A 25,699-nucleotide genomic window follows, 5' to 3' on the forward strand; every position below is an offset into this window, starting at 1 on the left:
ACCTGGAACAACTGACTGATCAGCCCTGAGTTATATTCTGGTAAAACTATTAGACTTCACAGATGAAAAAATATACAGAAGAAAAAAAATATAAAAGGACTCAAGGCAAAAAAGATCAGATTACTTAAGAGTCAGATAAGTAAACTGGCATCATACTTCCCAACAATAAGATACAAAAAAGTATCAAGGAAGAAAGTAAAAGCCTTGAACTTTACTTTCATCCAAGCTGCCTTTCAAGCATAAAGGCTACAGAAACAATTTCAAATGTGTAAGAACTCAGGGAATACTGTTAATTCTGAGCTCTTTCTGAGTAATACAGCAGAGACCAAACCTGACTGCAAAATTTACTATAAAGCTCCAGTGATCAATACAGGACGGTACCAACAAAAGGACAGAAACAACCAATAGAAGATACTACTGAGTACAGAAAGAGCCCTACACATACAATAACTTTCTGACAAAGATGCCAAAAAAACTGAAAAAAAGAAAGAATTCTCTTTTCAATAAATGGACTAGAATTACTGGATAGTCATATACACAAAAATTAACCTTGAACTATATTTGGCAAGGTAGAAAAAAATGAATTCATAAAAGTACAAAACTGTAAACAATGAGTTCAAAATATATAGTCATGTACATGATCTATACTTTGCATGGTATATAAAAATGAATTTGCAAAACTATAAACCTTCTAGAATAAAACACAGGGGAATAACTTTGTGATTTGGGGTTAAAAAAGGTACAAATCACAAAAAAGAAAAACTGATAAACTAACTTTATCAAAATTAAAAACTTCTGCTCTTCAAAAGATGCTGCAATAAAATGAAGACAACCACAGACTGGAAGAGAATATTTGTAAAAGATGTGTCCAATAAAGGACTAATTTCCAGAATGTATTAAGAACTTTCTCAATAAGAAGAAAACAAACAATCTAATTAAAAAATAGGCCATGATCTGAAAAACTAAAGCAGAATGAAATCAAGTAACTTGTCTACTGTCACAGAGTCAGTAAGTATAGCAAAACTGGAATTTGAAGGATAAGAAAATATCAATATTTATATGTTACACAATTTTTGATGGCTATCATTTTGAACATTCACCTTCTCTTCCAAGGTTTCACTTATAGATGTTGCTAGTTTCAACAACTCTTCTGAATCTTGTTGGCATCTAGGATTCAAAACAAAGCACCCAATATCAATGTTCTCAATTGCTATAAATAGTAAGTCATATAAATAACTAAAATTTAAGAAATGTTAAAAAAAACTGGAATTTTGCCAACATGTAGCATAAAGTGCTTACTGACTTGAAGGTAACTTGGTTTATAAACACATTACTTCAAAATCATGCTCACTTAAGGACAGTATATAAATAAGATTTAAATATTCAAGGGAAAAATCTTTTGCAATAAAACTTCTGACGTAATAAGCTAGGTGGTAAAAAACTAGATAGTAGATTCATAATTCAATAATTTGCAGATTTTAAAAAGTTATAGCTTTTGAAGACTTCAAAGTGGGAAAATTCTTATTTAGTATAATTTCATTTTTATAATTTGACCCCTCCACTCTGACCAGAAAAAAACCCAGGTTTTCAGAAGTGCTTATAGTTTGGTGTATTTAATGGTACTGCACTTATATTGGGCTTAGTTACTTAAAATTAATCTATAATTTCTGAAATACTGTTTTTACAATAAGGAAAAAAAGTTGAACAAAGAACATTACCCAATATTTGGCTTGCGATTATAGTTCTCCTGAAACTGGTCCAAGGCAAGCATGGCTGAGTGAATCTCTAAAGATGCCTATTTAGAACATTAAAAAATTGGTCAATATTTACTGAGTGTGTAACGTGTACCAGGCACTGACTGTGTTAATGTTTTTAAAACATTATTTTATTCATTACAAAAATGAATTAGCTTATAACTATTATTATCCTTACTTAACAGATGAGGAAGCTGAGGCTTAGGGAAGTTAAATGACTTGACTTCAAGGTCAGAAAGCTGTATTTAAGCAACAGATCCAAGTTTCATTCCCAGGTGGTATGACTAGTTTTTATTAGGTTATTCATATGAAACTTAAGAGTAATATCAACTGAACAACAGCAACAAATATTTATACAAGATCACTGAATCTCTTTTCCTTATCAACATATACAAATTTGGAAACTGTAAATATAATTTGTTATCACAAATACATTGACTGCTATAAAATTATATCCAGTGATTTGAAAAAATAGAGTGTTTCCCAAGTTTTTTTTGGGTGGGGAGCAATATGTATTATATAAAACTCTACATGGTTCAGAAAATCTTCTAGTAAGATCACCTTTGAATGAATTATTAAAATCATCTTTTAACTATCAAAACTGGCCTATCATTATAATAGTTAAATTTTTTCCTATTTTTCTAACATTTTCCATTATATAAATTCCCATTTTTAATTCTTGGGAGTCAACTCTAGACATATGAATACAATCTTTATTAAAAAAAAAAATTAACAGTCTGACAGAAAGGTACATACATGGTTGCTCGGTTTCAACTTTATAATCTTTTACCAATCTCCATCTCCCACTTTGTTGCCTCTCTCAAACCTACAAAGTGTTTATTTACCTCAGGTTTGCTGAAATCCACAATAAGGTACTTTGGATGTTTTATCTGCCTCTCTAATGGTTCCTAAGAGAGAAAAATAAACAACAAAAAAACCCATTATAACTCCGGAGCAAGCAAGTGATTACTTGACAAACTATACAGAACACTAAACGCAATGGCTCTCTCCCAAAGATCAGAAATAAGTTAGGTTGAGCTAATGCATTTTAGCTAAAATATAAAATAGCTACTATTCCCTGGTTACCCCTTGTCTTATTATCACACTTATTTATTTTTTTAATGTTAAATACAATTAGACAACCTGCTCCACATAGTAAATTTAGGAAGAATTGTTGGAAACATTAGTACACTTGAAAAAATACTATTTTAATGAAAGAGCTACCACATATTTCTGATAGCAAGTTATTAAGACTTTTTATGCCTGACAGGACTTGAACAAACAACCAGTTAAAATTCTCTGTGTGGAGCAAAGAACACACGAAAGCCAAAAAAACCCAACCAGTCAACCAACCTCCCCCCAGGCCCACAAAAGACAACCCAACCTGAAATTTACTTGAGGCATAAACAGAAGCATAATTAAAAACTGTGGACAATGGCAAGAGGAAGTAATGCAGGGGCAGATTTGAGTAGCTGTAGCATTTTAATCTGTTGTTTTGTTCTAACTTTGTCTTAAACAAAACCTTGTAGAGGACTTTAGTTAATTGTTCTGGAAAACAACAGGCAGTCAAGTTAAAACCTTGACAACTTGCAAGAAAAAAACAGAGATGAATCAGACAGCTTATTCTGAGAAGTGGCCTAAGGATTTAGAAGTAGGAGGCAGTAGGAGACTCCTCAGTTCCTTGATACTAGTAGCCTCGAAATTCTCTCTATACAGATACTTATATTTCCTTTCAATGCCTGTTTATAGGAATTATCTCACATTTCCAATATACACACTGTTTCTTGAAGCTCAAAAAATTAAATCAAAAAACCTGAATTAATAAGTATGATAAATAAAAGAAATATTCCTTTTACTTTAAAAATGTGAATAGCTGAAGAATAAAACAAAACACACTGAATCAATGCTTGTTAGTTATGCCTTTTGTCTTAGGAAGTAATTTTAAGAAGTATGATCAACCTTTTCATGATTCACAAAGCTGCAGTTTCTTTGAGGTAACTTATATACCTCAATTTTATGTGTTACTATTGTAAATTTTTTTGTTGATATCAGTTTATTTCCATAGATTGATACAATTTTCCTCAAAGTGGGTACAAATAGAAAATCAGTATCTGTTCAACCTTTGAATTATTGTTTGGTTAACTAAGTAATTATTTTATTTGCTGTCATTCTTCTGTAAAGAAGTATTTATTAAGCAGAAAAAAATACTTACAAAGCAAAATGTTTTAGGAGTCTTAACTTGAACAGCTATGCCTCCGTGTAAATAAGGTTCCAGTTTTGTAGTATCACCAATGCTAAAAGAAAATGGTGATAACACTAAAAGAAGAAAAAAAAGAAAACCATTACATACTAAGCATTTACATTTGAAGGCTTATCATCATAAAATGCCAATTTTCTCTAATTTACAAAATTAAGAAAGTCTCAGTATAAATCTTTTTGTAGGGAGGTGGGTGGGAGGAAGTGTGGGAAGAGAAATTATTTTTCCAATATGAATATAAGGACTTAGCAAAAATAGCCAAGAAAACTTGGAAGGATAAAAAAAGAATGATAAGAGGTTATCGTCAGATATTAAAATATTTTATGAAGCCTCAATAATCAATATATTTATATTATATATATTTAATAATTAATCTACAGTGATACTAGCTCCTGAATAGACAGGCACACAAACAAAACAGATTAGAGAATTCAGAAACAGATCCCCGAGGGACAAAATTAAGGTGGCAACTCAAACCAATAAAGAAAAGAAGATTATTCAACAAATCTTGCGGGAAAAAAAGCCACCTAGGAAAGTATTCCAAATGGATAAAAGTTTTAATGTCCAAAAACATGTAAAAAATTTTATTAGATAAAAGTATAGGAGAAAAACTTTTTTAAAACTTTGCAATAGAGAAAGGCTTTTTCTAATTATGACTTAAAATAAAAGCCATAAAAGAAAAAATTGAAAAATTTGACATTATATACACACAATAAAAACTATAACAAGCAAAGTCAAATGCCAAACTAGAAAAAATATTTGTGACTCATATTAAAAAAAAAAAGCAACTCAGTAAATATGCCCTGTATATTAGGAGTCCCGGCGAATGATTAAGAAAATGATCAAAAACTCAACAAGAAAATGGGTAAAGGATGATTTACTTTAAAAGAAAAAATAGCTCTAAAACTTAAGATGAGATACTTAATTTTATCCGTAATATGTAAAATGTAATTATACTATATTATTTTCGGGGAAGGGATAGCTCAAGTGATATACTATATCAATTTCAATAATGCCTGAAATACTATGAGCCATAAGGGGAAAAAATAAAGACTGTTATGCAATTACTGATGTAAAAACACCCATCTAGATGATTCATTTAATGAAAAGTCAAAGGGTAGCTCTATGAGTAATATGCTACTTTGCATATAAAACTGCATAAGGAAACCCTGGAAGGACACAAAAACTAAGAACACTGGATAGGTAGTAACAAGTGGGATCTACAGATGGGCAGAAAAGTTTTCACTATGAACATTTGCCTTCTACTGTTTGAACTATCTGACTTTTCAAGAAATTAAATTAAATAAACAAGCCTTATGTATTAAGGAGACAGAACAGGTCAGCAGAGTAAACAACAATCTTAGGCTGCCACACCTCTGGAGTGGGAGGAGGTCTGAAATAGTACTCATTTTTAACTCTATTTAAACATTTATATGTTTATGTTTATCTAGAATAAGCATATTGTAGGTATTTTAAAATGTTTTTCAAGTAACAGAAAATTACTTTAGAGCAGTAAGTATAAATTAATAAATGTTAAGAAAAAAGTAAGTTTCATAAACACCTATTCTATTTAAACATCCTCTCTTTGCCCAAAGAATTTTTGGTACAAAATGTGAGTTTTTAAAATTTTCATTTCTTGACATCCAGTGGCTCCTCCTTTCATATATATAGCCTTAAGACTCGGATCCAGTACCACAATCCATCATTACGTGGACCCCAAAACAACAAAGGATAATCCTAAACAATTAGTTTAGTCAATTTTTGGAAAAACCAATACAAATTATTTAATATCAATGATATGAACCTGTGTTTTATATATTTATAGTCTGGGAAATAAAATCCAAAAGTTTTATTATCAAAAATTCTTAAATATAGACCAAAGTATTGCTATAAATTTGTAACAGAAACTGACTTTTTTCTCTCCTAAGGATTCACTTTGTAGTCATTAAAAGAAAAAAAAAGTAATCCATTTACTAGTCTATACATTAATCACATAATTATACTTTCAAAAGCCCTAGAGACAAAACTGAATCACTCTCAGCTGAACAGGTGTAAACATGCTGTCTCTGAGTTACAAGACATCTACTAATGTTTTTAATTCTTTTAAACATGGCTTGGAAGAAAACCACAAACTATGCAGACTAACAGTGCTACAAATTAATTATCTTCAACTTCAAATGGGCCCTAAATGAAGCCTGATAATCTATTTTTTAAAATGTTTACTCTCTTCGAATCTCTGGCCACGTCACCTTATCTCTCCTTTGGGTCAGGATCTTATCTTAGTTCACTAACAGAACAGATCCCTGCAGCTTCTTGCTAATAAACCAACACATCTGCCTACAGTAACATCCATTCATCACTTTTATCAAAGCCACTGGACAAAAACAGGTATCTTTGCTTGAATACTTCACTGTCACCTCACCCAGCAAGCTCAGACTGGACACATTAATTTCTCTCAGAACCTGCTCCTTTTCTTTCACTCCCTAATGTGTGAATAAGTAAGTTGCCAGAATCTTCGCTCATCTACCATATGAGGTAACAAAGTTTCCTCCTCAATGTCCTAAGACTCTTGCTATCTCAACTCTCACTGCCAGCCCTGTCACATTATATCTTTAAGTTCTTGAATTGTGTCTTGCTTCTTACTGTTTGTCTCTGCACAGACTATTCTTTCCTTTTCATTACCTTCCTAAGACAATGCAATCTTCAAATTTTAATCAAGATACCCTGTCTCTACAGTTGTTATACCAAAACTGAGTAGGCTTCCTTGCTAAGTTTAAAGTTCCTATAATATCTCTTCTCTTTATACCATCATCACTGCTTAATGTTAACATCCCCTTACTTAGATTTAATGTCTTGAGGCCAGGGAATTGGATCATGTCTATCTGAGTTGATTGTGTATTCTCAACACTAAGAACAGAGCCTGAACTATAAATGTGCTGAATAATGAATAAGTATAAATGAATTAATAAAACACAGAAACTTACCAGTTATTTGTCGTGTAGATCCATTTAAGCCTGTCATTCCATTAATTTCTCGAAATGTTAGGAACTGTCCTGTTTCAAGTTTGTGCGGATGATTTTCAAGGCAAGTAACAACGCCAGGATTAGCCTAAAAATAAGAGTAATCTACTAAAAAACAAGTCCACGTATTTCTTTTTTGTACAAATTCCAATTTCACACAAAAACGAACCCATGTTATCATAAAATTCTCAAAACAACCAAAATTCCAAGCCATTCTTCTATAGTAATAGCAAGATTTTAAAAACCTATCACAACTTGAAATGCAGCGGATCCAAAGTGAGATGTGCCATGAGTATAAAAGGGTCCACTAGATTTTGAAGACTTAGTATGATAAAAGGGATGGGAAATATCTCATTAATGCTTTTTCATATTGATTGCATGTTGAGATAATAACATTTTGGATATACTGGGTTAAATAAAATGTATTATTAAACTTAAAAAAAACTGTCACAAAACGGACGGGAAATATCTCAATGCTTTTTCATATTGATTGCATGTTGAGATAACAACATTTTGGATATACTGGGTTAAATAAAATGTATTATTAAAAAAAAAAACTTTCACAAAATAGGGACCCACTTATTTTATTAGGAATGTTAAAAATATAATTTCTATGTTTGGGGGAAACAGATTCCACAAAGGAGTTCAAATGTTTCATAGATTCAAAGATTATTGTGACTTATAAAAAAAGTCAAAGTGACTGAATATTAAGTTCTAAAGTCATTTATGAAAGACTTGATGTACATAAAAGATTAGTTCAACTCTGAAGATCAAAGAAATGTAAGAATGAAGGATGGAGATTTAAAGCCAGGAAAGTGGTAGTTTAAAGCTTGTCCAATACTTTAAAGCCAAAGAAATATTATGTAGCCCAGTTTATCAGGATAAAAATAGGAAGAAAAATATAAAGAATAAGAAATATACTTATCTCACCTAAAAGGAAGGATGAGATAGGTCAAACACCTGGAAATTTACTAACTGCATATAATCCAACACATTGCTTGAATAAGGTGATAATTTAATCTATATAAAACCTAATGGAATTATCATTCTCTTTCACAATTGTGTAGATACTAAAAATTCTCTTGCTGCTTAATGATCTGAGAAATATAATTATGATCACAAACATGCAGATAAAATTAATGTAATGTGGGTTTACTAATATCTCAAGAATAATATTCATAAGGAGAAATAATCTGCAGGTAAGTTAAATGGGAACGTTTATGATGTTTTCTAATTCTTTGTGGATAACCTCCACATTTCCTGCACTATTCAATAAAAGAAAATATCAGTGAAATACAAGATCCCTTGGAGCTTACTCCAACTGTATGATATTCACAGGGACAAACTAACAATAACTAGAGAAGGTAAAACGCTGAACAATAAATCATTCTGTAAGCAGAAAGACACACAGAATAATTTTTCAATGAATTTTTCTTAAAAAGGGGTGAGAAAGGCAACATTACATTAGGTTTAAAAATAAACCATAAAGATAGAAGCACAAATACTATTAGGTCAAAGTATATTATCATTTCCTTATATTTGTCTTCTTTTGACCTTTAACATAAATTGATTATAAAGAATGTATATAAAGTTAATGACTTAGGCTAAAAAGAAAAAGTAGTAAAAATAGATCATAATAATTTCTCTAATTCTTTTAGGGAATAAAAAAATTAAACTAGCATGATATTAACTGAACATGGTTAAATGTGCTAAATGTCTCAGAACTGTTCACTTTAAAGTGGTTAATTTTAAGTTATGTGAATTTTACCTCAAAAGTAAAACAAAAGCAGAAAAAAAAAGAAAAAGAGAGAACATGGTTAGAAAATTCAGACCTTCTGATTTGAAGGTTAATGTTTTAGAAATGTAACAAATTTGAAAAGCTCTCGTCTATGATGTGTCCATCTTCCTGGAGTCAAAGTGTTGGGCCAAGTGACTTATGACATACCTAGTACATCTATGATCTGACACAATAAACTGTGGTAAATACTGAATTCATGTCCCATAGGGGCATGACATAGAACAAAATTAAAATTAAAATCAACGACATAAGCAACTGTTGGTCTATCAATTATTAAATAATGTTAGAAGGAATCCAGAAACACTTTTAATATTCCAACTTTATTTTAAACAAATAAAAAATATTGCATATTAAATATTTTGCTAATACCACCTTTTAAAAAAGTTTCACATCAACTTAAAAAATCAATCATATACATATACAATAATATACATATATAGTCATACTTGCGTTATATCTGAAATAAAAATTTCTTTCGGTTCTTCTCCTGTTGTATCTAAAACTTCAAATTCATCACCGAAATCACAAAACAACCGTGACCAAATTCCACGTGTATCTGCACTGATGAACTGTGAAATGATAAAAACAATTTTAAGCTTATATATTATATAATATATAAGAAAAAAAAGCTCAACTATCTTAGGCTCTTTTATGACAATTTTATTTATAATTAACCATATTCTTTGGGGTATAAAATGATCACAAATAGGATAAATTATTTGTTTGTAAACTGGTTTCGGGATCAAGGATTTTGGTATTTGGGACTGGATATCTAGCGTTACAAAATTAGAAGCAACATCAGCACATCATCATCATACAATCTGTAATTTTTCAATAACAACTTCTGCCTTGCCCTAAAAATGAAGCACAGTTTATAAGAAACAAGGTATCTTTGTTTGATGGTCTAGCAGTGAATTCTTACTTTTCATTTTAGAAAAGAATGGAATGTCCATTCACCAAAAGCAGTAGAGTTAATGGAAAATAAAACAGAGCTAAAAGCTGAGCATGTGGTCAACAGAAAAGGGACTGAGAAACTGACAGTAAACAATGAAGTCATGAAAAGTAAAAATCAGATTCTTAAACACAATCTTATAAAATATTTTACCGAAAGCCATTTTTATAACACATACTCACCAGTCTAAGAAAATGTAAAGAAATTGTTTTTGTGCTAAGTTATTTTTAAAGATAGTGAAAATAAAGAAAAACTCTTAATCTGTAATACATATGGTCCCATACCAAGTGATATTTTTCTAGCAAAAACTAAAGTCTATTCATATTTGGGTATAAGAATGTAACCAGTGATATATACCACCTATTACATGAAGTAGTGAAATGGCTAATGGAAGATTACCTCCTAATTGATCATGCAATGCCTTTACTATCAAAATAGGCACCTACAGAATTTTTTATTAGACATAAAACTGAGCAGAAATTTAGAAGCTTTTTTTTTAAGTTTAAAAGCTGCAAACTCAAGGACAATTTCTTTCCTTGCAAAACAACTTTAAAGTATGAATATATATATATATATATCGATCACATAAACAAAGATTTTAGTTTATTACCTAGTGTAATTATCTTGTAAAACTTTTGTTTCCTGTTATAAATTTACTGACTACTTTGTGTCTTGTTCGTCTGCTTAATTTAAATTGTGAACCAGAGCACAAATGTTCTACAAAATATAAATATACTATGTAAATACCACAATCCAAAATTTTTAGCACAACTATTTTATACAGTAAGATCATGGCTTAGTGCCTATCTCAAAGGAACAAACAGCATTTTCCTTTTCCAAAGGAAGAAATGGCCCCACAAAGGAGGTGGAGTTAGTAATATGTATTTAACTGCAGGGCATGATTTATGATTTTTCCCATCTAAACCTCTTCCCAGTCTTCCCAATGTCATCAATACTCACCTAACTACTCTGGGCAAAAATCTAGGAGTCATTCTTGATCACACTTTCCTTCACAGCTCTCATTCATCTATTCTCAATTCTGTTAGTCTTCCTCAAATTCCTCAGTTCAATGACTTCTCACAATCTCTATTCCCAACTCTTTTGAATAAGGCACCACCAGCACCTCTCACTTGGGCTACTTACTGCATTAGCTCCTAACTGGTCTAGTCACCTCTGCTCTTACAATTTCAACAGTTTTCCTTCTTTTTGGTTTCATGATCCATGATTCATGTTCTTAAAAATTATTAATGACCCAAAGAGCTTTTGTTTATGTGGGTTATACCTACTGATATTTACTGTGTTAGAAATTAAAACTGAGAAATACTTAAAACACAAGAATATACACACACCTTCCATTAGTTATCAGAGCAATAACGTCACCACACATCATATAGACTCTGGAAACTCCACTGTACCCCATAAGAGAATCAGAGTGAAAAAAAGCAAATAACATTTCAGTAATATTATAAAAACAGTTCTTCAACTTTGCAGACCCCATCAAAGTCTCAGAGACCCTCAGTGTCCTTATAACACACTCTGAAAACTACTGATCTAGTCTATTCTCCATACAGCATGGCCAGAGTGATCATTTAAAAATATAAATCAGACTGAAACTCAAAGGCTTAAAACTCAGATATCCTCAAAGATCTGTAAGATACAGCCCTCTAACTACTTCTCTGAACTCAGTCTTCTGGTATCCTTTCTCCTATTACTCTCTCCCATCTACCCAAACTCCATTCTGGTCAAACACACTATGTGAATTTTTGCACTTACAAATCTTTACAGTTGTTGTTCCCTATGTTTTGAATGTTCTTCCCCAGATCTTTACATAGCCGGATCTTTCTCATTATTCAAGGCTCTATTCAAATGTCATCTCTTCAGAGAGAACTTCCTTGACCTCAATCTAAGAGAATCAGCACCGGCCCCTCCCAACATCATTTAGACATTCTACCTAGCTTTTTTTTCCATAAGACTTGAAACTGTGTATTTATTTGCCGGTTTATTATATATCTTCCCTACTAGAAGGAATTTTCATGAATAGGAAAATCTGTATGTCCTATTCATGAATGTATTCCTAGTGCCCAGAACTGTATCTTGTACATAGTAGACATATGCTTAATTATTTGTTAAAAGAAACAATGAACTTCTTGAAAACCACCATCATACCATATTTAAAGTGAGATGATGAGTTCAATATTTATCATTCTTTACACTGCTAATCTTAATTCCTCCTTAGTTTTGGCAATTTGCCTATAAACCAAATTTAGATCCTCATTTTAAAAATAGGAAATGATTATGATACCAAAATTAAAAAGAAAAATAATGTGACTGTCCTTATATAAAAAGAATTCCTCATAAAACTCACTGAAAAGCTACAAATTCTAATAGTGAAAGTGATTTTTCCTCTGGTAAACTTTGTCATTAAGTTAACACTATTACCTTAATTGGAGGGCACCGAGAACGGCAAAAGTCATTAATCTTCTTCTGCAATGGAAGTTTGATCTCAGTCAAAACTACACACTGTTGAGAAGAATACAAGAAATTAAATATTAGAAAATAAACAATTATTTTGGTGATGTACAACTTCTAAATCAGAAGCATTTCACATAGTTTTCACTATGCTAAAAATGCACTGTTTTCCTTGCAAAAAATTACTCTATTATATTCTATTTTAAGGTTAATACCTTCAGAGGTACAGAATAGCAAAAGTAAAAGTAACATACACAGCCATCTCTAGGTATCCATAGGGGACTGGTTCCAGAATCTCCTGTGGATACCAAAATCTGCAGATACACAAGACCCTTATATAAAATGGCATAGTATACATAGGGGAAAATCTGCCCACATTAAATTCAATTACCATCACAGGCTTCACAGTTAGAAGCAAACCTTAATATTCTATGTGTTATTTATATACCTCAAATGGTTGGAGATTTTATCTGTTACTGCTAGAGAAATACTAACCTAGTCATCAGAATATAAGTTCAGTACTAGCATAAAGGGATAACAATTACATTTTTAAACAGATACATTAGTTGATTTAGCTTTTACTTCAGATTTAACAGATTCACAATATAACAACTTTTGTTTTGATAGTGTCATTACTGAAACCAACAAGCACTATTATTTAACACAGCAAATTATAATTTTCAATGCTTACTTTAATTTTTTATCATCCTATGAGATAAGTGGAGAAGGTTTTATAATCAGATTTTATCATAAGTAACTTAGAATCATAAAGGTCAAATATTTCCCTAGGGTTATTCATATTCATGGCAAAAGCAGGTCGAGTCTTTTAGTCTCCTCCCAGACTCTATCTGCCTGGTTGTTTTCAATAGTGTCTTATTTTCATACTGTATATTTAATCCCTTCTTTTAAGATTTAGTCAGTTTGAACATCTATATTTTATAGTCCCTATCCAACAATTCTACTATCTGAAATTCTTGGAGGTTTAATTCTATTGTTTATCACATCCACTGATTCTTGATCATGCTGAACTGATTTCTCCTGTCATATTATTTTGTATTACAAACACAATCTCAGAGGCTTTATATACCGGAATACACTGTGGCCTGGTTGATGGTATATTCCTCTTGATATTTTAGTTTTGTTTCTGTCTGGCATTCCAGGGTAACACCAGCTCAGTACTACTTTTTATGTTAAGTTCTCAGCTTGGGAAATTTTAGACTACAATGGATTGTAAAGTTCACTCCAAACTCGTGTGAGGGAATGGCTATGGTTATAAATTCTGAGAAAAATCGTTGTTTCATCCAAAGCTCAAGAGAAAATGGAAAAGCTTCTTGTTCTGATGGGCAAAGACTGTTTTCATATACCCTTTTCCTAAGGGTGTAGCTTTCTGAAGTTTCAGGGAGCCACAAAGAAGTGATAGGTCTCAATTACATTTTTCTGTCTCATGTAGATGCATTTTGTATCTTATTTCTGTGTGACCATTAATTCCTAAGAAATGTGGTTACTGAGACAGGCAAATCCTATCCCTGAAAGTGACCACAGCCAGCAGTTCACTGTTCTTCTAGTTACTGATTCATTTTTGGTCTCTGAGCACTTCCCTAACATTTTTTTGAGCCCATGTAATCACTGAAAAGGAAGGTTATTAAGCAGGTTCTACTGCAGAAAGTCTACAAAGCATCTTTGTAGCAGGATGGATTTCAAGTTACCCAATCAAAAATGGAAGTCTACACTGATTTTTAAGTAGGTGTGATACTGTGATTATAAATCAGAAGTATATATTTTGGTCTTCAATCAAGGTTCCTGGCATGTAACTCCTAACACTCTTATAATTTCTACATAAGAGATACAAGGGCAACTTGTGTTGTAATATTTCATTTAGTCCTACTTTCTGAAGTACCTCCAGAGTGATAAAGGTGAAATGAATGTCTTTTGTTCATAACAAGCCTTTTCAGCCACACCTCAGTTTATGTTAATAAGGTGAGTTTTGGGAAGCCCCTAAGGATGCGGGCTGGTTGTTACGGGAACCAACCTTACGATCTGAAGGTCAGAACTTCAGCCCCATATCCTAGACCTCTGGGGAAGGGAGAGGGGCTGGAGATTGACTTAATCATTAATGGCCAATGTTTTAATCATTCATGCTTACATAAATGTTTTAATCATTCATGCTTACATAATGAAGCCTCCATAAAAGTTCCTGAATCAGGGGCTGAAGAGAATTTCCAAGTATGTGAATATGTGGTGGTATTGGGAAGGTGGCACCCCCTCTCACATACCTTGTTCTATGCATCTCTTCTATCTGGTTGTTCCTGAGTTACAGCCTTTTACAATAAACTGGTAATCTAGTAAATAAACTGTTTTCCTGAGTCTGTGAGCCACTCTGGCAAATAAATCAGACCTAAGGAGGGGGTTGTGGAAACCTCTGATTTACAGCCAGTCCTCAGAAGCAGGGGGATGGCTGTGTGTGGGTTCTTGGGGGACTGAACCCTTAACTTGTGGGATCCGACACTATCATCTCCAGGCAGAAAGTATCAAAACTAAATTAAACCGTGGGACACCAAGTTAGGGGTTCAGAATGTTGGAGAATTGCTTGGTGTTGGGGGAAAATCCACACACACATAGTCACACAAGTGCCAGAAGTACTGAGATCTTAAAGAAACACGGAAGTGTTTTTTTTCCCTAGACAATGGGTAACATGATAATTTAATCACAAGAAAAATCTGGGTCAACCCAGTCACTTTTAGAACATCCGAGGTACTGAGAACTTTTGTTGTTACCTGATGAAGATTAAATTGTTGATCTACATTTTTCACTCCTCTGTAATTGGGTTACACATTACTCTTTGCCCATGACCTTAGGAAGGGCAGAGTGTACTTTCCTGCTCCTTCACTTTGGGCTTGACAATATGACTTGCTTTGCCCAATGGAATATTACTGGAGGTAACACAAACAGAGGCTGGAAATGAAAGTACTTTGATGGTTACACTTGCCCCTTTGCATTTCTGCTACTGCTAGAAGACCATGTCTTAGGTAGCCTCCTGGTCCCAGAAGAGTGGTACATGGACCAGAACCCAGACTGTGGAGTTCAAGTTCAGCCTAGAACATCTGCACTCCAACTGACATGCAGATGCATGAGAAAGAAACGCATGTTGCTATAAACCACTGAGTCCGGGTAGTTTTTCATGCACAATAATGTGAAAATAGCTGACTGACATAATTACTTTGTCAATAGGCCCCTTCCCTAAAATAGAGGATCTGAAAAGTATTCTAAAAAAAAGTCTCTTAACCTGAAACTTTTTGTTCTGCTCAATAGACTAGGTTTAATTAGTTAATACTATATTAATACTTAATGATTTGCCTTGGAGTCTGTCAATAACATCTAATACAAAATGGAGTACTAACCTGGTATTTACCTAAGAAGGATAGATCTGTGGTTTCATTTAAAGGAATAGAAGATGATGTGACATGAACGTATGGATTTAATTCTGCAACATGTTGAAGTACAGCTTCGGCCCTGAAAAAAAAAACCAAAAAAAAACCACACACACACACATACACACAAAATAATAAAAACCAAAACACCTTTACTGCTCTTTTGTTCAATAAAAATACTCAATCTTTCAAACCTGGACACTCTGATGACATCAGAGGAAGCTGAATATTACACAATTTCACTGTGAATTTTATAAACTGGAGAGGAAAAAAGCTAGGACTTATTTATCTTTATAGAAAACTATATAATCTTGAGATGTAACATACTGCTGTATTCCATAGTAAGTCACAAATCTCAAAGTGTACCCTTATAGGTCAATGCTACTTAAGTCTCTTAAATATTCAGCAATAATAAAGACCTCTTTAATAATCTTAAAGAAATTCAATCCTAGGTAGCAATGCGAATGTATTAAAATTTCGACAAATATAAATAATTAAATGTCTATGGTAGAGTGAATTTATGGTGATGAGCTAAAAACAACTATTACTGATCCATTATTTTAGATACAGAAAATATTCTAAGTAATTGCCACAGTAACAAAAAAAAATCCTATGATAACATATTAAAATATCTTATGGTCACCTGTTTCTCATATTAACAATATCGTCTTCACAGAGAAAGAAGTTGGTTCCTAGGTCCCATGCTTGGCATTTTTCTGTATCATGAATAGTAAGTGCCTTCAAAAAAGAGAAAAATATCTGTTAAAGTCAGGATTAAGACAAGGATTCTCACTATCGCCAACACTATTTATACTGCACTGGAAGTATTTCCTGTGTAATTAGACAATAGAAAGTAATTAAAGGTCTAAGAACTGGAAAGGTTATATAAAGTTAAATCCATTCACAGATGGTATGACTATACACATCGACAAACCCAGAAAAGTTCATGGAAAAATTAAACAGTAAAAGAATGTAAATTTAGAAAAGTATATTGAAGCATGTTCAACCCCGCTCAAGAATGAAATTCCCTTTTTCATTCATCAGAATAGCATAAATCCAAAAGCTTGACGATGTACTGTATTGCTGAGAATGAAGTGAGTCCGGCATTCTCACACATTATTGGTGGGAACATGAAGTGGCTCAAAACTTCAGTGGAAAAATGTGGCAGTTGTTAGCAAAATGACATGTGCGTTTATCTTTTGACACAGAAATCCCACTTTTAAGAATTTATCACAAAGACAAACTGGAAAAAAATTTAAAAATCCTTATGTACAAGAGTATTAGTGCAGCACTATTTGTAATAGCAAAAGACTGGAAATAATTAAAATGTCCACCAATGAGGAACTGGGTACAATTACATATGATACATCCACACAATGTATATCCATGCAGCTATTAAAAAAAAAGACTGAAATATATGTATTTATTACCATGGAGTAATACCAAGGTATGCTGTTAACTGATAAAAACCAAGGTAGAAGTAAGTATGACATTTTAAGAAAGGCAGGTGGGAATAAATATGTACGTACACACACACAAAGATGTGCACATCTATATGTATGTATTTCCTTACATTTAAAAAGCGATTAAGAAAAGAAAGTGATCTAATAAGGGAAGGAGGAAATAGGGTAGAGATGCTAAACTTACCTGAATATACTTTGCTTTATAAATCTGACTTTGAATTACATGTCTCATATAATAGCAAAACTAAATCAAATTAAAAAAGCAATCCCTAAAAATCCAAAGCAAAATGAATAAATGGACCAAAACTATTTGAATTTGCTGTGTAACTACACAAAGTAATTCTTTAACATGACTTAAAAAGCAGTTAATTTGTCTGCCAGCTCCAGATGGGCTATATCCTAAGGACTAAAAAGAAACATCTTATATTGTTTTTAATAATCATATTACTATTAATAATGCTGGAATTGTTATTCTAAAACTATGTCATAGACAAGTAGAATATAATACAGGATAAAGTAAAAAGCAATCAGTTTCATGTCATTAAGACCTAAACCCTTATATAAGAGAAGAAACACAAATATAAAGTCTAAGAAAAAATATCCTATAATCCTAAACTTGAAACTCAGAAATTTCAGTTTTCACTCATGATGAGTGCTCTAGCTCTGTCCACTGATAAGACTTTACAATCAGTGAAAATCAAAAAGACTACTGGAGTAGTGTGAAAAGGACTCAAGAACTTGAAGAAGATCCCCCAAAGCAAAGATGAAGCAATTTGAGTATCAAGAATAATAACAAGTACAATGGCTCAAAAGACATCCAATATGTCTAAATCCATTAGTTTATCATGATGTTATCATGATACAAACAAATCATACAAATTTCACTGGTCACTGTTGAGGGATGATAGGAAACCAGTGATTTTGAAAAGTAGAAAATAAAGGGGGAAAAAAATCAAACATTTCTCCTATCTTTTGTACATGTACAAACAAACTATACTTTAGTGAAACCAAACAAGTATAAATGGAAACTTTTCTTTCTAAAATACTATTCCGGCTAATAAATGAAGAAGAAATGACATAATCAGAATATCACAGCCCCAAGAAAATAATGAATCCAGGCAATGATCATTAATAGGTAGTAATAATCACAAAATGAGAGAAAACAGAATATTATTTCCTCTTAATGGGAGAACCCAATATCACCTGTGAAGCAGTAGAACCAAAAGAATCAAATCTGAATCTGATTCTCTGAATATAACTACCAGTTTACAGGAAATACAAGGATGGAGGTATATGAGATAAATGACCAACTTTCTTTAACAAGTCAATCGCAAGAGAGAAAAAAAATTCAGGAAAGGGAAATCCATTGATTAAAAGAAACCAAGTTCAGTATATGAGCTTTATTTGGATCCCGATTAGAACAAAACAAATTTTAAAAAAATTTTCATAAGACAATTGGGAAAATTTGAACTGTGAGTAGATTCTTGATGACTGTAGTACACAAGTTTCTAAGACAGCCCCAATGATCCCCACTTGCTGGTATTCAAGCCTTTGTGCAATCCCCTCTTCTAGTGACTTACTTTTAATGGCTACAGCATAGGTGATAGAATGCCACTTCTGAGATTAGGTTACAAACAACTGTGATTTGTCTTGCTAGCACATTCCCTTTCTCATCTTCTTGTTCGCTTACTCTGATGAAACAAACCACCATATTGTAAGCTGCTCTATGAAGATGGCCATGAGGCAAGGAACTGAGGGTGACCTCCGACCAACAGCCAGCAAGAAACTGAGGTGGATATGTGAAGTGGCACAACCCCGTCAATCATGTCAATAACTACATAAGCCAGCTGGGGAAGCAGATCCTCTCCTACTCTCAAGATGACTGCAGACTCTGTCAATATCTTGACTAGAGCTTTGAGAGAGACCTTCAAAAAGAGGCATAAGCTAAGTTGTACCTGATTCCTGACCCAAAGAAACTGTTGTTTAAGTTGCTAAGCGCTGTTGTTTAAGTTTCTAAGTTTTGGGGTAGTTTGTTTTGCAGTAATAGATACCTAACTTCTAAGGATAACAATGAAGAAATGCTTACATTTTTAGATGTGAAAATGATAATGTGGTTATGTTTTTAAAAGGTACCTTTATCTTTTAGAGGTATATACTAAAATACTTAATGATATAACAGGATGTCTGAGATTTACATCAAAATAATTTGGCAGTTAGGGGTCAAAGGTGAATGGGAAGGAGATACATGAAACAAATTTGCCCATGAGCAGATAACTGCAGCTGCATGATGGGTACATGGGGTTCCGCTAAAACTATTCTTTTTCTGTATAATTTTGAGATTTTCTATAATAAAAAGTTTTTTTTTTAAAGAGGAAAGTAGAGCATTAAAACAATTTAGCTACTAATGAAGAAGCAATAGTTAGGCCAAAGTGTAAAATAACATTACTATTATTGAAGAGAAAAAAAGAGTTCACAACAGACAATTCTTCTTACCAAGGACATTTACTCACTTACCTTAATCCCTGCAAGAACAAGATTCTTTGCTATTAAGGAAAAAAAAAAAAAAGGAGTAGCTTTAGTATTAGGAATTGTGTTGTACATTAGATACCTTTATGGATCTTGGTCACATCTCTGACTGAATAATTTTAACTTTTTTACTACTTACGAAATATAGGTTCTTTAGAAAATACAAATGAACAAGAAGCAAACAATAAAATTTTCATAATCAAACCACACTGAGATAATCACTCAAAACTCTAGTGTATGTATGCTTCCAGACATGCTGTTATGAATATGTGTGTGTCTATCATAATGAATTAATAGATACAGAGGAAGATCATTAAATAGCTATTAACATCACAAAAATAGAAGCAAGAGTCATTACTGGTTCTTACTGGTGGAAGAATGTAATAGTATAATGAAATAGTCTTGCCAAAAAAAAAAAAATCAAAACTGAATCTGATCAAAATTGTGGATCTAATTTCCTTTATAGAAAATAATACAAGAGAAAGGAGTTAAATTCTTTAAAAATTTGCTTGCTCAAAAGTGTCATATAAAATTATGAATAAAAATACTGCTTACCAATTTCCAAACCAAGACCACCCATACCACTTAAGAAAACGTGGGACTTGGCCATCTTCTGCATTGCTGTATCTCCAAGAACGTACCTCTGTCGACTACATGTAAAATACAATGAAAAAAAAAATTATTTCACCAAAATTATATAACCTTTTAAAATTACTTGCAAACTAATAACCTAGCGACTAGATCCTGCCCACAGACCTGTTTTGGATTAACTGCATAGTGTTTAAAATGTCTGAATTAATAGCCAAATATATGAAATACCTTGAAAAATTAGAAAATCTGGCACCACACACCACATTCCCTCATGGCTACAGACAGAATTGGGTAGCAGTTGCCTTGTTTAGAGGGAGGACTATGTGCTCTAGACTTGCCCCAGTTCCCATTCTGCTCCTCTCATTTATTACCTCAGCGGCCGCTACAAGCATTTGAGTTTGCAGCCTCCACTTGAAGCCTTTCACTGTGAAAAGGATTTCTCAGGCAAAAATTTGTTCCCTCCTTGGAGTTTAGATGATTTAAAATTAAGCATTTTCAAACATTATTTTAAATATAAAAGCTGTTAAATTATGTAAAGGACCTTGTTAGGTCATCTATTTTAACAGCCACAAGGTAGTATCAGGATGGGAATTTCAAAAAATACACATTAGCAATTTAAAAAAAAGTCAGATACAGTAATTAAGTCAATAGCAAGAGTTTATTTGAAAGAACAGTGATAAACTTGATATTAGACTACTTTTTGAAGATGTGAACTTTCCAATGGATTCTTATGAGAATCATTTGAAAGATGAGCTTAGTATAAATAAATAATTCTAGAACCCCTACGGTTGCAAGTATTTCTTTTGGAACACAAACACATGCACATATACACATGCTGGCTTAATGCATGTTTGTTTAATATCTAGATGCTTATTTAATTTCCATATTTCAACTACTGATACTCAATATACAAGCCTAAAAAGGGGTCTCTTGTCTAGTAAAAAGAAACTTTATAAACACAAGCCATCTTATTTCCTTCCTTATTCCCTATAATATATAATAAAACCTACACTTTTCTTTTTAAATTGGTATTCGCCATTTCTGCTTCAGAGATAAAATTGATTCATTTATTTATGAAATATTTATTGAACATCTACTATGGTATGAACAGTGTATTATATACACTTCCATTCCTTACTTGTGTACCCTTAAACAACATATTTAAGTTTTATCAGTTTTGGAACTTTATATAAATGGGATTATTTCGAATGTCTTCTGTGTCTTGTTTCTTCTGAATGAAACTATACTTACAAGATTATTCTTATCAATGCATATAGCTGTTTATTAATTTACATTTCTGTTGTATTATACTAATCTACTGTGATAATATACCATAATTTAGCTATTCTACAGTTTTGGACAGTTATCAATAATGAGACTTACGAGTATTCTTACATACGTCTCATGGTACACATGAAGTTGTTTCTATAGTGTATATATCTAGGAGAGGAAAGGCAGGGTTAACTATTAGATAACGCCAAGCTGTTTTCCAAAGTAGATGTACTGATTTACTCTCCACCTAGCAGTGTATCAAAGTCCCCATAGTTTCACATCCTTAACATGTGAGAAAAAGTTAACATAGTAGGCCTGATCTTTAGCTTGCTTATGGGGCTAGTCCTTGGCTAGTGCCTGTGAATTTGGCTTTTGAAATGTTTCCTATGCTAATAATTTTCCTCTTCTATTTGTTCCCCTAGTTTCCTGAAATAAAAAATTCCTTAATTTTTATGTTTTCTTTTCTAAAATACACATGTAAAACTTTAACTAATCTTAAACAGCATCTCAAATTCTGATACATAGTACTTTAGATTATTACTTTTCAATTTTAATTATGATTTTTTTAACTTATGGGCTAATCTGAAGTATACTTTAAAATTTCTAATTGTATGAGGAACTTCATAATTATCTTTTGTGTTGACTTCTAGCTTAAATGCATTGTGAACAGACATCACAATCTATATAATTGTACTCTTTAATACTAGTAAAGATTTTGGTCAATTTTACAAATCTTCCACGTATTCTTGAAAAGAATGTGTACTCTACAGTTGTTAGATACAACATTCTTTATATGAGCATTGGATTACACTTAATAATCATGTCAGTGAAATCTAGACCCATTCTGATTTTATTGTTTGCTTCTTCTCTTGATTACTAAAAGCAACATTTAAAAAATGCTCCGCTATGATTCTGTTTGTCTATTCTCCTTACATGTCAGAACCTGAACAGTGCTGACATGTAAGAATGACAGCTAACACTCAGTGTTCATTATGTACCACACATTTTTTGTGTTTTATTTGTATTAACTCACTTAATCTTCACAAAAATTCTATAAGCTCAATTATTATTCCCATTTTTGCAGAAAGGAAAACATAAGCACAGAGAAAATAATTAACTTATGAATAGTGGAGGCAAGATTCAACTCAGCCAGTCTGGCCTTAGCATCCATACCCTTAACCACTATGCTACACTACATGCAGATTAAGAAAGTCAAATCATTCTACAAGGCTTTTACAGGAAGATAAAAAATCAGTTCCCTACCCCTGATTCCTAAACCCTAAGAACAGCCACCTTCAATTCTCTTAGTTATTTCTTCTAATATTTACTGTCTTATTTCTCAATAAGATGTCTGTACATTTATTTCTTGACTTTTCGAGAAATAAATTTGTACCTATTAACTTCCTACTAAGAGAGATGGGATGACTTTTCTGAATATAAATCTGGTCATATCATTTTCCTGCTTTAAAAACTCCAGTGGTTTCCTATTTCCCTTATGATAATCTAGACTCCAGTATTAGTCACAAAGCCATTTATAATCCAGTCTCTCCCTGGCTCTCTAGCCTCATCTTTGGTCACTCTACCATCAAACTCCATGTTCCAAGTGTACTAAAGGTTTTCAGTTCCTCTCCCTCAGCATTTCAAGCCTGAATAACTCCCACTTGTCCACAGGTCTCAAATTATACATTACTTTCACCCATGATGCTTCTCTCAATACCCCTAACCTTTCTCAAGACAGTGCTGCATCATCTTTTATGTGCATCCCTAACACTCAACATTCAATCTACTGTAATACTTACCATAGTGTATTTTCACTATTTGTCTATTTTTCCTAGGAGATTGTAAATTCCTTAAGGCAGGGGCTGCCTTATTTACTACTATATGCCCTATGACTAACAGGGCCTGGCACAACTGGCACATAACAGACACACAAAAACTGGCTAAATTAATGAAAGAAATGAACTGGAACACAGGAACAAGAACAACACTTTTATGCTCCACGAATCAGAGGACTTGAATTCTTTTTACTATATTCACAGTCACAAGAACTACATTAAAAGTATGTTTTTCATCTCAGACTTGTCTTCATGAATTATTTTTAAGATTACTTTGGCAAATAATAAATAGCCATGACATAAATATGGCTATAAATGACAAAGAACATCCAGACAAAACAATAAAATTAAGATTATGAACCAAGGTTTTCCAAAGAATCATATAATCTCAGACAGATTCTCAACAGTTACCTAAATTACCTACCTTTTCAATGTTTGGCCACCAAGGGTAAGGGTACTAAGCACCTACTTTGTGCTAGGCAATGTCAGGTACTCTGCAACTGACACTTAAATCCTATGAGATGGGATTTAAAGAGCTGAGTGTGTAACTTCAAGCCCAGCACTGTTATATTACAGCTGACTGTATTAAGTGGACAGGCAACATTTCAGTGAATGTATCTAGTGAAAAAAGAAATTTCCATAGCTATCTACTTTACTTTTAGAGAGCCCTATTTATCAAAGATTCCTCCTTTTATGAAGGTACAACATCTCCCTGTAGTTTTCACCACTAATCCTAATTTTACCTCCTTGGGGCTATAGGGAACTCGCCTAATCCCTCTTCGATGTGACAGCCCTCCAAACATTTGAAGAGGGTATTTAGGTTCCAGAGTCTTCTTTCTCCAGGCTAAACATCTCCAGTTCCTTAAACAATTCCAAACATGACATTATTTTGAGTCCCCCTGAACACTTTGCTCACTTTCTTCTGGATGTACTTAATTATCTTCATGTATTAATTTAATAAAATCGCTATTTCAAGCCAGGCACTGGCACTGTGTGGTGATTATGACAGCAATAACCTCATATGAGGCACTATAAGGATTAAATTAAGTAAGAGAAAATATATAAAATACTTAGCAGGATGCCTGTGATATGTTATTGGGAGAGATAAATCATCCATTATTAGGTACTACATATGGAAGTACCAGAAACTAAGGGAACCTTTGAAAAGGAAGTGATTATCTCTATCAGTGGAGGTCATGGAAAGCTTCACAAATAAGGTTCATCCAAGTTGAAATCTGAAGACTTAATAGGTGCTAAAAAATGAATCAAAGAAGGAAAAGCATTCTATGCCAGGAAAAAGAAAAGCATGAAAAAGAAAGGCATACACATAGTATATATGTAAGGCTTCCACTTCTGGCCATGGCTAAGTAACAGGGACCAGATTTATCCTTTTCCTATCTTAAACAATTGAAAACTGGACAATATAAATGAAACAGTCTCAGACACTGAACAACAGGCAACTCACCACAGTAATCTCAAAGAAGAAAAACAAATGAGGTGAGCTTTACGATTGCCCTAGCCACTGCCTGGAGCTTCTAGGCTGCAGCGCAGGAAGAGAAACCCAAACAGAGCCTGGTGGTCTCCTGGAATTGAAGAGACAGAGCTGTGAATTCAAGGCAGTTAGAATTTCTGAGCAGAGAGATGCACAGAGAGAACCCCATTATTCCGTAAAGGGTTCTCCTTGAGTTTTCAGCTAAGTAAGATGAGGAAACAACCTTGAGACAGGGAAAGAATCAACTGAAAAGTGGAGGTGAAACAATCACTGTTGTTTAAACTGAGCTAGAAACAGTTCGTGTTCCTCTCCAGCCAAGTGGAAAACCTTGTAATACAGAGGGCACTAGATAGAATACTTAAAAAAATATTACATCAATACTGGGGAAAAATTAGCCCCAGAACTGAGTCTCCTCTGGTCTCACCTAACAAAACTTAGAAGTAAGCCTTGAAAAAATAAAATTATTTTCGAGTAACTTAACTGTGTCCCTGAAAAACTTTAATATTTCAAGGAATTAAAAATTACCCAGCATTTAAAAAGGTAAAATTCATATGTCTGACACACACTGAAAAATTAGATATGCAAAAGAGCAGGAAAATACAACTCATAATGAATATAAAAATAAAAAATGAACATACTCAAAAACGAAAGATGATAGAATGTGTAAAGAAATTAAAATAATTAAAAATACAATTCATATGCTCAAGAAGCAGCAAAACTTCTAGAGATAAAAACTATAAAATCTAAGATGAAAAATAACACTGAATGAAATGAACAGATTCAACATTGCAGAAATGAACCTGAAGACATAACAACAGAAACTTTACAAAATGAAACAGAGA

The 25,699-nt window shown here is 32.8% G+C and overlaps 1 protein-coding gene across 1 annotated transcript in view; it reads right to left on the reverse strand.

The window, feature by feature from the left end:
- The window catches only part of UBA6 (ubiquitin like modifier activating enzyme 6), a 73,538-nt gene that overhangs the window by 33,712 nt on the left and 14,127 nt on the right, over positions 1-25,699 (reverse strand). The window contains exons 3-13 of the mRNA XM_010967541.3: positions 20,223-20,317; positions 19,656-19,684; positions 16,322-16,416; positions 15,649-15,760; positions 12,221-12,301; positions 9,276-9,398; positions 6,996-7,119; positions 3,967-4,070; positions 2,600-2,662; positions 1,719-1,795; positions 1,101-1,167 (exon numbers count right to left, since the gene is read on the reverse strand). Of these exons, the coding sequence (XP_010965843.2) occupies positions 1,101-1,167; positions 1,719-1,795; positions 2,600-2,662; positions 3,967-4,070; positions 6,996-7,119; positions 9,276-9,398; positions 12,221-12,301; positions 15,649-15,760; positions 16,322-16,416; positions 19,656-19,684; positions 20,223-20,317 (970 nt within the window). The remainder of the gene's footprint in view (positions 1-1,100; positions 1,168-1,718; positions 1,796-2,599; positions 2,663-3,966; positions 4,071-6,995; positions 7,120-9,275; positions 9,399-12,220; positions 12,302-15,648; positions 15,761-16,321; positions 16,417-19,655; positions 19,685-20,222; positions 20,318-25,699) is intronic.

The sequence above is a fragment of the Camelus bactrianus genome, chromosome 2, assembly GCF_048773025.1.
Source record: "Camelus bactrianus isolate YW-2024 breed Bactrian camel chromosome 2, ASM4877302v1, whole genome shotgun sequence".
NCBI lineage: Eukaryota > Metazoa > Chordata > Mammalia > Artiodactyla > Camelidae > Camelus > Camelus bactrianus.